The following is a 17,913-nucleotide window of genomic DNA, read 5'->3' on the forward strand; positions in this document are numbered from 1 at the left end:
GCTTTAAAACATGATTGTTTCTGCTGTTTAGTGTCCAAATAATAATATCAACATCATTATTTTAAGGACACAGTGTGCTGTAGTGGTTTAAGCACTGGACACTGGACACAAAAACCATGAGAAAATGATCACTTTAACGATTTTGAACTGTCAAGGCAAAGCACCTTTCATCTTATTACACGATTGGCTACAGGAAATCCAGATTTAATTTCAGATTTAAGTATCCCAGAACTCATCATGTAGCTACACACAAAAGAGGAAGGCCTCGACTAATTAAGAGTCTGACGTAGGTGCGTTCACATGAATGTTCATTTGACGGACTGCACCCTCGTACTCTACAGAGTTTGGTAGGATCACCTCAGAGTTGAGAAAGTTCCAGGTTTCCCTTATTCTATCCAGTGATTAAACGCTCTATTATAGATGTCAAGATCTTACAAGTGTACAAATATACATTCAGTAAAATATCAAAATAGAAACTGTGCTTAAGTTCTCTGATAAATCACTGACAGACCGAACACAGTACAGATAGTCATCTCTCATCGTCCAGGCTTTATGATTGTACCATAAAAGCAGCCCGCAGCCCTGAAGGTCAAAGGTCAGAGCTCAGAGCCGGAGTTAGAAGATCAAGGGCAACGGTTACACATATGCTGCATTTGGGTAGGAAAAAAAAAATATTTTGGCTTAGGTTGTGTCTCAGATCTAACTAATTCCTCAATGCAATTTTTTACACGAAAAAAAAAAAAAAATTTAAAGGGTTTAAGTCACTAGTCGGAGGTCTTGGCCTTTGTTAGATAGTTTGGGCTTAGATCCTCAGCCTTCACATTGTTACCCACAGTTTCTGTGGAGGAAAGACGTGGAAATGCCTTGTCATGCTCAAGAAGAGACATTTGGTCCTGGTTTATTTTCCACTGAGGAGTCTTTTGGTCCGTGCGACCAGACTGGGAAGGAGGAGGAGAGTGGAACGGCTGGCACTAGGAGGGCGCTTGTGTGCGGTCATAGTTCAGAATCAGGCCTTTGATGTGCGATAGTTTCTGATGGAGATACTCGCAGCGCTTCTTTTCTTCCCGGTAGCCTGGAAACTTCTGTAGGGACAAAAACAAGATCTTCAAAATGTGCACATTACAGGTGGGTAACAGTACTGATGCAGTTTTTATCTGTAACCGAAATATTCTTTGCTGTCAAAAATGGCGACATCTGCTGGACGGAAGGTTCACTACAACTCGTGTTTAGTATTCACAGAGTCACAGAATATGAAAGGTCCAAGTGTTGTTATTGTTAACTATGATTAAGAACTATTACAATTGTTTTCATTATAGTTGAAATAAAAAGGAAATATAAACATTAAATGAAAAATTTAAACTTAAAATCTGAAATGAAAATTAGAAATGTTCCCTTGGCAGCTAACCTAAATCAATTCAAGTTGAAAAACTAAAATGACCGAATGATATTAAAACATATATTTCATATATTTTAAATAAAATAAAAATAAAAGGCAATTACACATTAATAAATACTATAATAGCATATAGATAAATATAAAAACACTGAAAGATCAATGGAATTTTAAGAATTACAATCAGATTATTCAAATAAGGCTCATAATTAAACAAAAAAAAGGAATATTTCTACCCAGTCCTAGTTTGCAAATATGCAGTTCAATGTGTGCCTTGCAAACATTGTCAACACACATAATTCAATTCTCTTACCTTCTTATGCTTCCTATACTTCTCCATTATTTGAACTTCCATTACCTAGAATAATAAAAAAAAAATCTAACATATTAATCTAAAATAACCTCTGACATCATGTATTATGTAACTGTTATATAAGGTGTGCTAAGGCATTATCTTGTAAAACAAAGACACATTCTTCCACAAGTAAACAAGCCAGTCTTCAGTGTCACATGATCCTACAGAAATCATTGTAATTTGATGCTCAATAAACATTTCTTCTTATTATAAGTGGTGTGCTTATTATTATTATTATTTTTTTTTTTTTGTGGAAACTGATACATTTTTGAGGACTATTTGATTAACAAAAGTTCAAAGGAACAGCATTTATTTAAATGTTTATATACATTTTTTTTATTTAAACATTATAAATGCATAAATGTCACTTTGGATCAATTTAATGTGTCGTCCTTAAATAAAATAAATTATTTCTTAAAAAAAAATCAATCTTACTGACTCCAAACATCTGAACAATAGTGTATATGATGTTTTTTTCCCCAAACCTTATACTCGTGTGTCCCAGGAGACAGCGTCTTTATCTTTGATCCCAGTTGAACAAATATCTCTGTGACTTTCCCTATGCGCTCATGAAGGTCTCTGTACTCGTCATATTCCGCACAAAAATCCTCTTTGTACCTCTGCTGCTGCTCGGAGTCTGTAATAGTGCTGTATTTTCTGGAAAGAAAAGTTTCTCGAGTGAACTAAACCATTTTAACAGTGACAATAAATAAAGTCGTTAGGCAGATTCCCAAGAGAAACCAGTAGGTGGCACTACATATTAAAATAAATGTTTATTTTCATTCTTGGGGTGTTTGTCTGAAAATATCAGTGCCTTTAAAAGCTCAAATACAGAACATTTAAAAGCAAAAACAAAACAGACTTTTGTGTTTTCTATAATTTGAACTTGTAACTTAAATTCTTACATTCCGCTCAGTAAAATTACACGCTATAGCTTTAAATGTGCAACACAGTTCATTTTCTATTCCTTAATCATCAGCAGACAATCTCCACCTTGTAATTACAGAAGCACAAACCAGTAAAATAAACCGAAATCTGGTCTTACTTACAATAAATAGTCAGGCAGCTCATCGGGCGAGGCACGGGTGACAGGTGTGTTGGGTCGTTCATGGTCTACACATTAACACAGACAAGAACGATAAAATGGTTTGTAAGAGCATTAATTGTCTGATATTTCTTATTGGTTATTCATGGTCACGTGGGCACAGGTGATCACTTCCGTTTTTCTTTATTATTTCCTTTGTCGGATTGTTTGAGAGGTTGGAAGGGGTGAGGAGCGGGAGCCAACTTTCTGTTGACCGTATTGCATTGGTTTAATGTTTCATGTGCTTTAATAAAATTAAAAGGCAAGTTAAGATCGTCATTCTTCCTTTGATGAGATAACCAAATGCGAACGAGTCACGAGCCCACTACCTAGCCTCTATGTGGCGATTGGATGCCGCTAATATGGTTTATGTAATCTCACTACACAAACATATCAAAGTGCCATACTGCCCAGGCTGATGAGTCATTTATCAAATCTTGCGATAAGGGACGTGGGGGGCAGTCGTTGCTGACAAAGGCTGCCTGACAAGACGTCAAAACGTTTTACAGTGGGTCACCCAGCGGTTAGTTAAGTTAATCATCCACCCTGGCGCTAGGGAGGGCGTAGACGAGCAGTCACCTCGCACACAAACATACAGGAATATTTTCTGAATTGCTTGGCAAGTCTGAACCTGTTCTGCTATCATTTCACTTGAAATGAAAGTGTCTCACAGAGAGCCACTTCTGAGAGGAATTGCAGTGGCAGAGCTGAAACAGGCTGTTATTCAGCATCAAACAACATCTAGTGAAATGCCCTCTGAGAAACAATGACTCCATTGGCCTTTTGGCAGTGCTAATAAATATTGATTATGATCACCACAATCCCTACCATTATCACTGCCTGACATCATAACATGTAACAATCATAACATCATGCTGTTATACAATATTTTACTGCGGACTCTAAATCTCATTGGCAATAACAGTACAGCTTAAAATGCTGTTAAATATAATTTTATGTGTAATTAATATTTATTTGAAATAATATCTATGTACATTGGCCAACAATTAGAAAAAAATATGTAATTGTCACAAGTAAATACACTGTAACAAATTATCAATTAAAATGAATTATGCTGTAATTACACAATTAGTACTGATAATCATTTAACGTTCCCAGTTATAAACACTACCGCTCAAAAGTGTTTTGTTTTTTTTTGTGGTGGTGGGGGTTAAAAAAAAAATCTTATATGCTGACCAATGCTACATTTATTTCATAAAAAAAAACTGTAAAAAACTGAAATATAAGTACGATTTAAAATAACTGTTTTGTCTTTTGTAACATTTTAAATAAATGTCTTTACTGTCACTTTTTATCAATTTGATGCATCCTTGCTGAAAAAAAAGTATTAATTCCCCTGTTGTTGTTTTTTTATTTACCATGTTTAGAAGTTGAGAATGTATATGTTTGATTTAGCTGGTTGTTTGCTATTAAGAAACCCCAATAAAGTATAAATCATAAAGTAATATTTAGAAATGTCCTTAACAACAACAACAAAAAACCCTTACTGACCCCAAACTTTTAAACAGTAGTGTATATATTATTTTCCTTTGCAAATTATATATTGGCCGCAAATATATTGCACCTCTACATCAAAACTTTAGCTTTAAACCTTTGAACTCACCTTTAATATTTTCCCGGTTCTGTTTGAGGTCCGGGCTGGTCTCGACCCACTCAGGTTTTAAGCGCTCCCTCTCCTTTTCTTTATGCTTCTTGGACTTCTTTTTGTGCTGGCCGTTTGCTAGCTGCTGGTCAGTGCAGATTTCTGGTTCAGTTCTTGGGTGTTTGGGGCTGGACGATGGCTGCTGTGCTGGTTCTGGCTGTTCTGGTTTGGGCATGCTGTTGGACTCGCTGAGCTTGTGCCGCTGGTAAAGACCATCAGGGCTCTGCTGAGCTGTACTGATGCCCCTCTGCAAACTTGTGTTTCCATGAGCAGAAGAGCTACGGCCCATGGAGGAGCTGAGATGTCCATTGGAAGGAGATTGCAAGGGCATGTTCTGGTCTAATAAACGTTGCTTTTTTGGCGTCTGATTTTCTGGATGGTCGGAAGGCACTGGGCGTTTCTGGGAGTAAAGAAAGAAGGAGATTTCACAAACTTTGCAGATGGAAAACGGCAATAGTGTGGACCGGCAGCTTAATTGGCTCCTGCAAACAGCAGTGACTGAAGCGCCTCCAGCATCTCCATAAATAAAGAGCAGACGGCACCAAATATGATCTTCACAAGAAAAAAAAAAAAGAGGCTCTTCTCACTCTCAATCATACATTCAATGACAAACCTGTTTAAGTGCACACAAGAACCTGATAGTCCATTGCATATACAGTGGGTACGGAAAGTATTCAGACCCCCTTAAATTTTTCACTCTTTGTTATATTGCAGCCATTTGCTAAAATCATTTAACAATATAACAAAGAGTGAAAAATTTAAGGGGGTCTGAATACTTTCCGTACCCACTGTATACTACAGCATGCAAAAGCTTTAAAATGAGACAGACAGAGGAAAAGTAGCACTTCTTTTTATAGGTGCATTTTTACCATGGAGAGATTCTTGACAGGGCTGAGTTGGGATGGAGAATCCCCTGAGGTTTTGTGGAATGAATGGCTGGACTGGACGCTTTTCAACTGGCTACTGCTGCTGCTGAGAGGCTGGAGTTTTCTGAAATATCAGAGAGTGAGATGCTGTCAAAAAGTCATTCCGTTCATGCTTGCCACCAGGAAACCTTTGCTAATTAATTTCTGAAACAAATCTGTCAACTGTCCCGAGTTGAGATCAACTTCCCAGTTCCAGAAAGCTATAAAAAGGTGCGGTTGTGTTTACAGGAAATGGAAGAACTAAACCGGAAGAAATTTAAAGCTCAGGATCAAGGTCTAGGATTTGCACGAGTGTTAATCAGGTTTGGCTGTTCCCGAACAGAGTGTAAAAACATTATACTCTCACACAGCATTCGGCCAGAGCGCCGGGGCTTGTTAGTCTAGCTTAGCATTTCCGGGTAGCTGATAACATCTGCAGTGGGACTGGCAAAAGCCTTGCTAATGTCCAGTGACGAGAACAATGGTGCCAGAGACATTCCTACTCTGCTGGAACTTTCCTCTGGCAATCTGCTTCCTACAGCTCCTTCCTCTCATAGAGCTGCTTTTCATCACACGAAGGATAGTTCTTCACAAGCGTCTTGCTTCAATGCCCTGACAAACCTGATGTACTAAACTACTCTGGAGTATATAGTAAAAAAAAAAAATATTTTAATAAAAATATTATAATATTTGTACATACTATATAACAAAAAATAATAATAATAAAAAAATGATTTTTTTTTCTTTTTTACAGTAAACCCACTGAGTGACATGCACTATCATTCAACGGTTTGAGGTCAGTAAGACTTTAGATTTTTGCAAGATACTTTTTATTCAGCAAGTGTCCATTAAATTATTCAAAAGTGACATTTACATTTTTACTAAATATTTCTAATTTAAAAGAAATGCTGTTCTTTTAAACTTTCTTTTCAAAAATGCATCATGGTTTCACTTTCAACAAAAATATTAAGCAGAACTTTTTTCAACATTGATTATGATAAGAAATGTTTCTTGAGCATCAAATCAGATTATTAGAATGATTTCTGAAGGATCATGTGACACTGAAGACTGGAGTAACGACTGCTGCAAATTCAGCTTTGCCATCACATTAAGTAGCACAGTTATTTTATATCATAATATTTCACAATATTACATTTTACATTACATTACAATAAATGCAGCCTTGGTGAGCATGAGACACTTCTTTGAAAAACGTTTAAAAATATCTTTCTGACCCCAAACGTCTTGAAGGGAAGCAGTGCATGGATGTTTCCGCAAACATGCCGTGTTGTGCAAGTCCCGTTCTGGGGTTTATTGCAAGATCATCTTGATCTGTCCCATTAGGATACTTTAGACTGGCAGTGCACATAAAAACTGAGAGGCAGAGGTGAAAGCAGAGAAGAAACTAAAGTATGCAGTCAGTTAGGCGGAGTGTGGAAAACCTCCCAAAAACACGGCTGCCAAGATCGTATTTGGCAGGATGGCTGCCGTTTATTCCCCCATTGTTCCGGGACTGAATGCGGCTGCACAGAAGCTTTCAGCATAATTCCACTCAACAGCACAGTGAATTTCACAGCTTCCTGCTCAGAAAGGCCTATTAACCACATCAAATGTGCTAAAGCACATACTTAATAAGACCTCCAAAACACATCATCTCAGCAGACTGCGGTGGCAAGGCCTGGATGACAATACTGTACCAAACGTCATCAGCCAGTCTTAGTCAAAGGACATTAGGAAATAATACTGTTATGAAAGTTTTGCATGTCTCTAAGCAGGGTTTTTATTGTGAAGTTAACTGAAATAAAGCTCAATAAAATTAAATATAAATATTAGATAAGAAACTTAAACTTAATGAAAATTAAAATTGGCTTCTAAATGAAATAAGCTGAGTACTAAAATGACTTGAGGAAAAAGAAGAAAGAAACCTAAACTGAACAAACTAAAACTGTAATAAAAATAAATTAAATAAATCAAAGTAGCAATATTAAACTAGTAATGTTAATACAATAAAATATCAATAGCAATATAAAAAAACACTAAAAATGACAAAAGCATATAAAAAATGTATTAAAAATTAAAATGACAACTAAAAATACAAAATAAAAGCTAAATGAGAATATTAATATAAATGTTATTAATATTTTCACTTAACTTCTATTTTATATTTTCGGTTTAAAACTATATTACTATATAAATAATACTAAAATACACAATTTTAAGGATTCAAACTGAATCACTGTAATAATGATTTAAATTATTTCAATGATATTTCTAAATAATATCCAATATAATATTTTACATTTACATTTAGTCATTTAGCAGATGCTTTTATCCAAAGCGACTTACAAATGAAGACAATAGAAGCAATCAAAACCAACAAAAGAGCAATAATATGTAAGTGCTGCGACAAGTCTTGGTTAGCCTAATGCAGTATACGTAGCAAGTTTTTTTTTATTTTTATTTTTTTATAATACATAAAAAAAAATGGGTAGATAAAATAGAAAAAGTATAGAGAATGCCAGTGTTAGAGGGTCATTTTTATAATAAATAAAAAGAAAAAAAGTAGATAGAATAGAAAAAAATAGAGAATGCTCGTGTTCGAGTGTCTTTTTTATAATAAAAAGAAAAGAAGTAGTTAGAATAGAAATAGAATAGAGAGTGCTAGTGTTAGAGGGTCAAGTGTGGATGGAAGAGATGTGTGTTTAGCCATTTCTTGAAGATGGCTAAAGACTCAGCTACTCAGATAGACTTAGGCAGGTCATTCCATCAGGAGGAAATGGTTAATGTAAATGCCAATGAAAGAGACTTTGAAAAAAAAAAAAAAAAATTTTTGATTTGGTCTTGATGAAGGGGTACTTGAATCTTACTAATGGGTCTATGCAAGACAAAAAAGGTTGGAAGTAAAGCAGAGCAAAGTGAAGTATTGTAAGGTGAAGTATAGAAGATGATAGTCTGACACACTAAAACGACAATAAATATTAATAAAAAGATATAAATGATGTTGTGAGAACTGAGAATACTGCATGTACCTTGCCAACACCCTTTGAATGAGTTGCCGCTCTTCCTCAACATAGCTGGGCCAGTCCCTCCGCACATGTCTGTAGAAATCGTCCTTTAGAGTAAAGCTGTGGTCTTTGGGATTGAGTTTAGCCACCTGAAAGGAAATATACAATAGAATTATTCTCCTGATGAGAAACTGCCCTCCGTTCACAAACGCACTTAAGTAAACAATATCTCAAGAGTGACTTGAACCATCAAGCATGACTGGAGTCAGCATCTTTTTGAAGAAATATGACACTTTCAAATTTTTTTACGAAAGAGAAAAATAATGTACGATAGGCCTTTTAAGAACATTCTTAAATACATCCAGAGGACAATAATTCAATTCAGACCTCGTAAATGTAAAACAGAAAGCATAAATGTATTGCAGCATAGGACATTCTGCAGAGCACTTTTACAAATGGAATATGAACCCAGCACAACCCTCCCTCTGTCAAATCACAATCCATTCTGCAAATATCATTACGGCAGAAGGCTAATTGCTACCGCTAGCACTGCAACCTCCTCTTGTTGACTCTGCAGGAACTCCTGAATATAAACGCAGCAGGAAACGTTCAGCAAATAAACCTACTGACAAAATCAGCCATAACCATCTTGTCTGCCCAAATGCAATAGAGAAACAGATCTGGACAGACTATATTATCTGGACAGGCTGAGTACTGAACTGTGTTTTCTGAAGTAGGGCTGATGGGAGAGATTAAAAAAAAAAAAAAAAACAAACTTGGAAGTGGTGCAGAATGAAATGCTGACAGAGAGTTTTAATCAACAATATATTATACAGGGCTCCAGACTATGACTAAAACGGTCACAAAAGTGACAAAACAATGTACAATAATTTAAAATCTAGCCTCCATGAGCAACAGTCGGGAAAGCTTTGTGTGCATTAATACACAGTTTAGTTAGATTTTATCTTGGAGGGTGGCCTTACATCTTCAGAGGCGCCAGTGTATCCTGCATGCAATAACAAACAGCGTCATGATGCCGTTTTACATACAAATTACTCTTATGACCTGGGGGTAGTTGTGGCCTAATGGTTAGAGTTGGACTTGTAATCCCAAAGTTGCGGGTTCAAGTTTAAGTACCGGCAGGAATTGTAGGTAAACAGCACTCTCTCCCACCTTCAACACCCTCAGGTGCCCTCAGTCAAAACCATGCACTAAACAATCTTCAACTTGCTTGCAACTTAGTGATATGATATGATATATATGATATGATATAATATGATATATGATATGATAATACTGTTCAAAAGTTTGGAGTTGGTAAGATTTTTATTAATTAATAAAAATAATAACAATCATAATAATTTATTAATACTTTTATTCAGCAAGGATGCTTTAAACTGATCAAAAGTTATTGTAGTTTGTGTTTGTAACCATATGCAAGCATTTACCATTTCAAATAAATGTTGTTCTTTTGAACGTTCTATTCAACAAAAAAATCCTGAAAAAATGAATCATGGTTTCCATAAAAATATATAAGCAGCATTGATAATTAGGAGAAATATTTTTTGAGCACCAAATCAGAATATTGAAATAATTTCTGAAGGATCATGTGACACTGAAGTCTGGAGTAATGGCTGCCGAAAAGTCAGCTTTTCAAATATATTACATTTATAGTATATAACAATATAAAACAATATAAAAAGTTATTTTAAATTGTAATACTGTTTCACAATATTACTGTTTTTACTGTACATTTGATCAAATAAATGCAGCCTTGAACTTCTTTCAAAAAATTCAAAAAATCTTACCAATCACACACTTTTAAATGATAATCTTTACACACACACACACACACACACACACATGTTGTGTTTCCATGTTTTATGGGGACATTCCATAGGCGTAATGGTTTTTATACTTTACAAACTGTATGTGCAATTGCCCTACACCAACCCTACACCTTACAGAAAACTTTGTGCATTTTTACGTTCTCAAAAAAACTCATTCTGTATGATTTATAAGCTTGTTTCCTCATGGAGACCTCAAAAATGTCCCCACAAGGTCAAAATTACTAGTATTACTATCCTTGTGGGGACATTTGGTCCCCATAACGTGATAAATACCAGGTACACACACACACACACACAATATTTCAGGTTCAAAAGTGTCATTAGTGTGAGCATCAAATTGAAATATAATTTTTTTCTTTAATAAATAATTTTATTTTTTTATATATATTTATATTAAATAGCACTGTAATATGAAAAACTCTCATAAGATTCCAACTGAGGTTTGCAAACATTTTTCCATTTACCTAGATTATAAATATTGTGTTTGTTGCGCATTTGCACTGTAGCATGCCATGCATTTGTGTTTTACCTCATCCAGCACAGCACTCAAGTCGACCTTGTCCTTGGGGCTGGCTTTCTCCCTCTCCAGCCAGAGCAGTAGTTCTGGCTTGCTGTAGGGCTTTAAGGCCAGAACGTGAATGACACGTTCTTTCAAGGGCCTGTGGGCCACCAAGCTAGGTGTACCGTTCCTCTTGTTGCTGGGTGAATGTCTATTAGTGTTGTCAAAGCTGGTCGGCAGGCCCTGTTTCTTCTTAATCTTCACACATTTACCTGAGGGGAGAAAAAAAAACACCATAAGGGTAATCAATATTTGTATTAATATTACTTGTTCTGTAAAACAAGAACATTCACCTTATATTATTCCTTAACATATTTCAACGTCTTCACAATAGTTTAATACAAGCTCAGAATCTGCTAAGTGACATAAAACGGGTTGAAAGATTATTGCCTAACTCGAATGCCTCCTCAGCACTGAAAATAAACCGAGAGCTCTGCAAATAGCACAGAACTTCTGGGGCCAAGCTCTCGTTACGCAAAACAAAACCAAGCGGCCCTGAGGTGAAATTAGACACACACATAACAGAGAAGAGGTGAACACTGGGGCCGTGACAAAGGACTGTCACACATACAGAAGTGTAAACAGCAAGCGCTGTACCACTTTAGGAAATACAGCTTTGAGTAAACATGACGGCCCCCACAGCACTCATATGACCTGTTCTCCAGATGTGCACTCTGAATTTGGCATGCACCGAGCGAGCCGGAGAGTGTGAAAGAGAGCTGAGGGTAAACGTTGCTCTCTCCTGAGCAAATATCTAAACCTTGGAAACGAAAGCACCTCCAATAGAGCCGTTTTTGTTTTTTCGGTTTTCCATCTTCCCACCAGTGTGCTAATTCACCTGGAGCCAGCAGGACACAGGAGTGCTAATAGATATCAAGCATGCCTAATCTCATTAGAAGTTTAAGCTGTACTTTGAAGGCTGCAATAGGACAAAGTGAAGCATAAGCTGTTCAATACAGCGAGTGCTACGCTCCTGTGCTCATCTAGTTTTACATAACATTCATGCTTTAATTTATGCTGCTTTAGGGCTTTGTTATTGCTGCAGAAACTCACTACCCTGTTGTCTCGTGAGTTAAATTCAAATGGATTGGGTTAAATCAAATTACTCAGTCATTTTAAGCAATCTTCACATTAACTCAAAGGAAAGTTCACCCAAAAATGAACTGTCTGTTATCATTTATTTACGTCATATGACATACGGTTTTCTGTGGAACACAACAAAATGTACCACCCTCATGTTGTTCCAAACCTGTATGACTTATTTTTTCTGTGGAACACACACACACACACACACAAAAACGATATTCTGAAGAATGTTGGTAGCCAAACGGTTCTGGTGACCATTGACATTTCTTAAAATATCTTCTTTTGTATTTTGCAGAAGAGAAAGTCGTGCAGGTTTGGAACAACAAGAGAGTGAGAAAATTATAACAGAATGTTCATTTTTGGGCAATATTCATTTTGATGACAGATATTCATCTCTTTAAACCATCATGGTTAACCTTCCTGCTGTATTCGGGCCAGTTGTAACCCGACAGAGGTACATAAATAATGTCAAAAAAGGTTGTAATAATGTAACGTTGATAATGTCAAAATACACATCATTTATTTAATTATATTATTATTTTACGGTGACATTATTATGGGTTTTTTTAAGTATAAAAAAATATTTTTTAAACTATTTATTTACTAACTGCTTGTTTTCTTTAAAAAAAACTAACACTTGCTTCTCTAATCTTTTTGCATTCTATCTATTTGTTTTTTTTTATTTATTATACAATTATAATTCTGACTTTCTGACTTCTGATTAACAAAACCAAAAAAGGCCTCTAACACTAGCTTGCTCTGTTCTATCTGTTTTCTTTTTATTGATTATATGATTTTTTGTTAAAAAGACCTTGCTACGTGTACTGTACACCTGTTTTTAGAGTAGATGCACAGTCCCCCTCCTTTTCTCTTACCAGACTCGTCGTTTCTGTCAGCCCGGTGCGCTGTGCGGCCTGCTAGCATGATAGCTTACTCTGGTATCCCCGGGTGTAGCCACGTCTCTGTTATTACCATAATCGAGCAGTTCTGCACTGTGACGAGAGGGGCGGGGCCGAGAGCCGTGGGAACGGAGCGAGGCCGGTGGAGTAATTGCTAATGCGCGTGAAAATAGATTTGCTGTAAGAGAATGAAGCTGGACAGAGCTGGATATTAATACATAAAAAAACAAAAAACGTGCTCCTTTTAGACTTGCACTCTGTTCATTTCAACTGCTTGTTTTCTTTAAAAAAAAAAAACTAACACTAGCTTCTCCATTCTTTTTGTATTCTCTGTTTGTTTTCTTTTTATTTATTATACAATTATAATTCTGACTTTCTGACTTCTGATTAACAAAACCAAAAAAGGCCTCTAACACTAGCTTGCTCTGTTCTATCTGTTTTCTTTTTATTTATTATATGATTAAAAAAAACCTTGAAACGTGTACTGCATTAAGCTAACTGAGACTTGTTATAGCACTTGCATATCATTGCTCTTTTGTTGATTTTGATTGCTTCCATTGTCCTCATTTGTAAGTCGCTTTGGATAAAAGCGTCTGCTAAATGTTTAAATGTAAATGGAAGTATTTTTTAAGAGAAGGCTCCATAAAAGTATCTTATCTGTCTATCAAGCAGTCCACATATGGCTTGTGCGCTATATATAACAAGTCTTATGAAGCCAGTGAAAGCTTTGTGTGAGAAACAGACTGAAATTTGAAGTCGCTGTTCACTAGAAACCGTCCTCCAGTCAGCACTTAACTCAAAAAATGACTGCTGCAATTGGAGACAGTGGGTTGATTTGACAAAAAAAAAAAAAAATAATAATTCAGGCTGGTTTTGTGAAACAGACCAATTAATTCACTAAAGAGATCTGACTCAAAAGAATGATTCATTCAAGAATCGTTCTCAAATTCATTTTTCAATACAAAGCTATCATATAAGACTCTAAATATAGCAGACAAGTCATATAAGCACTTTTATGGTAATTTATGACATTTTTCCGACCCCATTTATTGTAACTGTATGGGAAAAACAAGTGACCCATACATTATTCAGAACTTACTCAGAAACTTTGACTTGTGTCATTTGGAATAACATAACAGTCACTAAAATGACAATTTTTATTTTTGGGTGAACTACTCCTTTAAAAATTTTAAGAGGAAAAGTGACTACATACATTTGTAGAAACATATATAGTTTGACAGGGGCCAGTTTTCCATCTCAAAAATGTTAGATTCTCTGTTGCAAGTTCTGCTATTGCACATGCTGTCACACTTTATTATTCTTGAAAGAGCTGTCTTCATATTTCAACAGTTGCATTAACTACATGATATATTGCAAGAACTGTGAGAACAATGATCCCATTTATGAGGAATGTTTGACTATTACACAGTCCAACATGCTGGCAAATGAGAGAGAGAAAAAACACAACAGTACTGAATTCCTCCTGACGCCTAAACATGTTGAGCTTTGCAAAAAGTGCTGAATTAAACACTCTCTGTCTGCAAAAGCATTGGAGACACTTTACTGTATTTTTGGGCAATAATACTGTTTGAACTGTAGACAGGTGTCATAAGACTCCATCATCAAGCATTTAATCAAATCTAGCCTTACAGGCAATCTCATCAAATCACATTCCAAAATCAAATCGTTTTACCTCACAAAGCTCAGTAAGCACTTGTTTAATCATGTTTGCGTGATCAAGTACGCCACAATAACACAACTTGCATGTCTGCACTTATAGTATATAGTTTAGAAAGATCTCTGTATATTCATAAACACAACGACTAGTGGTTGACCGAAATATTGCTGTTATTTGGCATTTTTACTTTTTTTTTTTTTTACTTTTATTTAAACACGGACAAGAATCCAGCAAGCTCCTGTTATCCATCTTCATTAATTTAGTCAAACTTTATTTCCTTTACAACTTTATGTGAAAAGGATACTATAATAGGATCACATAACCAATAAATTAATATATGAAGTTTATTTTACAGATTTATTTTTATCAAGTTGATTTTTTATTGATTAATTAAAAAATTATTTATTTGAATATAATAAATGAATATAATTAAGTAGAACAATTTTAATTGCAGAAACTGCTATGCATGTGTTATTTAATATCTTTAGATTAAATAGTATGATATCATATAGGCCTACATTAGCTTTATATCAGCAAGCCTCCACCCTGCTCACTAAGATATCAGTATCAACGGTCAAAAAAATCCATATCAGTCAACCACTAATGACAACTGTACTTATCTTGATCGCTAAATGAATGAGAACCAAAATCATTAAACAGTAAGTTCATAGTAAATTTTTGATGATGCTCTTCTGCCCGTCCCTTACCAGCATGCGCAGTTAGAGTGACCTTAAAATGCCTCTGCTCTTTATAAATAAACGTCCACTGAAATACCTGCCATACTTCTGAAAGCCTGTGCCAACTATGAGAGCTATGAGGGCAAAGCAGTATTTAGAATCGTCTACAAGAAAAGTGTACCATTACTTCACCACAGAAATACAATGTGCCGCCACAAGAGGTTTCTCTGCTCGACTACAGAGATGGGAAAAAAGTTGGAGGCTGTTTTATTTTCGTTTCAGCCAAACAAATGTATCTGCCAGGCACTAAATTGTGCAAGGAAGGACATGGCTCCGTTTCGACCGCCATATGTATTTGGAGCTGGTTAAAAATATGCATGGAGACAGTATTACTTTTTTGTCTGTTATGGGATAAAAAGCTAAAGCAAATACTATAAACTCACTCAAACACACCTATTATATGAAATCTGAATGGTGCATCATCAAATCATCCCGCTTTGGTCCTCCTATAATGTTTGTCACAAAATTATACCCCTTAGCAAGCACTGCAGCTCAAATGTGTTTACATTACAAGGCAAATTGAGACACATACTGACAAAAAAAAAAAAGGATACTGCAGAGCTCTGGAAGGGCACTATTTGATTTCCTCACTGAAAGTGATTCAGAGATTTTAATTGCCCCGAATCAAACAGACCTTATTTTCTCTAACCACTCAAGTGCCATCTTTCAGCTTTCTTAGACACGAGAGGCCAGAGCGACGCGTGTCCTTCTCTCTAGTCATCGCTTGGGGAATTGCAGACTTTGCTTCAGAGAGAGACCCATGCATAATTCAGTATTTCTGCAGATGAAAACCTAATTGATCCCCAGCCATGGTAATTAAAATCCTGGGCTAAACTTCATCCACCCAGCATGAGACTTGTTAGCGCATACTTCTGGCAGTCTCAATCAGATTAATGGAACAGGTCTGTGGCTTCGTGCCGGTGTCATCTGCAGGTAAATGCTTGAGAAGGAGAGATTGGGGGAGGGAAATGCAGCTTACATGGCTCGTCTGATACACAACCATCCCTTGATCAAAAACATCCCGGTTTATCCACCATTATTAACAGGACATGATACTACCAGGTTAACATATTACTTGCTTTTGGAAGAAATGAATTGTGTTATTTGATATAAGACATGTTTTAATGAGAGATAATTGCGTCTGTGCATATGGAGTTGGTCCTTTGTGTGTGTGTGTGTGTGCATGAGCCGGATTCTTACTCGGACGTGTGGATCCAGGTTTGATCTCGATGGCTGAGCGACTCCAGATGTCTTTTTCCACTTGAGACATGCGCTCGCGGGTCATCTGATAGGAATCGTCAGTGGCACACACCGTGATTTTGTCCTGAATACTGCCCTGACTTTCCAGACGCTCCCTGCCATCTCTAAGCAAAAACAGGAAATACAAAATGAGTTAAATTGTCATGCTGGAAAATATACATGTAGATTGGTTGAAATTCTAAGGAATGAATTTACAGTCTTAAAAGCATCAGTTAGAATTGTTTGGAAATTACAAACAATTAAGTGATGTGTCACCATACAGCATCATTTTTAAGGGCGTTTATGAATTTATATTTGGTGTGGAGACATGGTTATAGAGCTTATTAAAAAACATTTATATAAATATTACATGCAATTATTTGTTTGTAATAAAAATAATTTATATTCCAATATTTTACTTACAAATACATAAACATTATTTTATACATTAAATATTTTACAAAATATATACACATTGAAACAATTATATTATTACATAAGTAGCCATATATATATATATATATATATATATATATATATATATATATACACACTATCTGTTCAAATTTTTGTGCCATGTTGAACTTCCAGTGAGCAGTATGAGAGAGTGAGAGCGATAACACCAAATTGAACACACCTGCTCCCCATTCACACCTGAGACCATGTAACACTAATGAGTCACGTGACACCGGGGAGAGAAAATGGCTAATTGGGCCCAATTTGGACATTTTCACTTAGGGGTGTACTCACTTTTGTGGCCAGCGGTTTAGACATTAATGGCTGTGTGTTGAGTTATTTTGAGGGGACAGCAAATATATATATATATATGTTTATTCTAATTGAAAAATTTTGTGTGAAAATGTTTAAAAGAAAACATTGCGAATAAACGGCTACATCAAAATCAGTACGGACATCACAACAGAATTTTTTTTGAATATTCTGAGAATCAACCTGCTATGTAAAGACTGACATGTTCAATACCTCGCTCCCTATTGCTAAGTGTTACAGCTGCTCCTTTGTCCACAAAGCACCCGGAAAGTCAGTGACTAATTTATGACTAATGGCCTTAACCGTTTTTTGTGGAATTGCTTTGCATCCTCTTTCCCACAAACCTATCTAATGCTATTCTTCAGCGAGACAAGTGGAGTATTGTGAGACTACAAGTCTCCTTTGAGCTGGAAAGTGAACAGATCAGTGCCACCCCGATCAAGAGACAGCAACTTCACAACCGACTGTGACGCCAAATACTGTAATGGAAATTGGGTTCAAAGATCAAAGTAAATGTTGTGCCTAACAAACAACAACCTACGCTCAACAAACAGATTTAGCATTTAAGACACATAATAACTAATACATTAATTATTAAGAAATTTCAGTCATAATTATTAATTAAAAATGATTTTTAAAAAGAGTTTTATTATTTATGGTGCTTGCAGGTTTTTTTTTTTTTTTTTGGCCTT

At 35.8% G+C, this 17,913-nt stretch overlaps 1 protein-coding gene across 1 annotated transcript; it reads right to left on the reverse strand.

Annotated features, from left to right (window-relative positions):
- Positions 1–102: 102 nt before the first annotated feature.
- LOC107715220 (RNA polymerase II elongation factor ELL2-like) lies at positions 103–16,607 on the reverse strand. The gene is made up of 9 exons (XM_016521297.1): positions 16,415–16,607; positions 10,785–11,026; positions 8,430–8,554; positions 5,365–5,485; positions 4,457–4,895; positions 2,798–2,861; positions 2,234–2,405; positions 1,707–1,751; positions 103–1,082 (listed from the first exon to the last, which is right to left on the reverse strand). The coding sequence occupies exons 1-9, from the start codon at positions 16,497–16,499 to the stop codon at positions 972–974; spliced, it is 1,404 nt and encodes a 467-aa protein (XP_016376783.1). The 5' UTR covers positions 16,500–16,607; the 3' UTR covers positions 103–971.
- Positions 16,608–17,913: the final 1,306 nt, after the last annotated feature.

This window comes from Sinocyclocheilus rhinocerous, unplaced genomic scaffold (genome assembly GCF_001515625.1).
Source record: "Sinocyclocheilus rhinocerous isolate Xijiao unplaced genomic scaffold, SAMN03320098_v1.1 scaffold659, whole genome shotgun sequence".
Lineage (NCBI taxonomy): Eukaryota > Metazoa > Chordata > Actinopteri > Cypriniformes > Cyprinidae > Sinocyclocheilus > Sinocyclocheilus rhinocerous.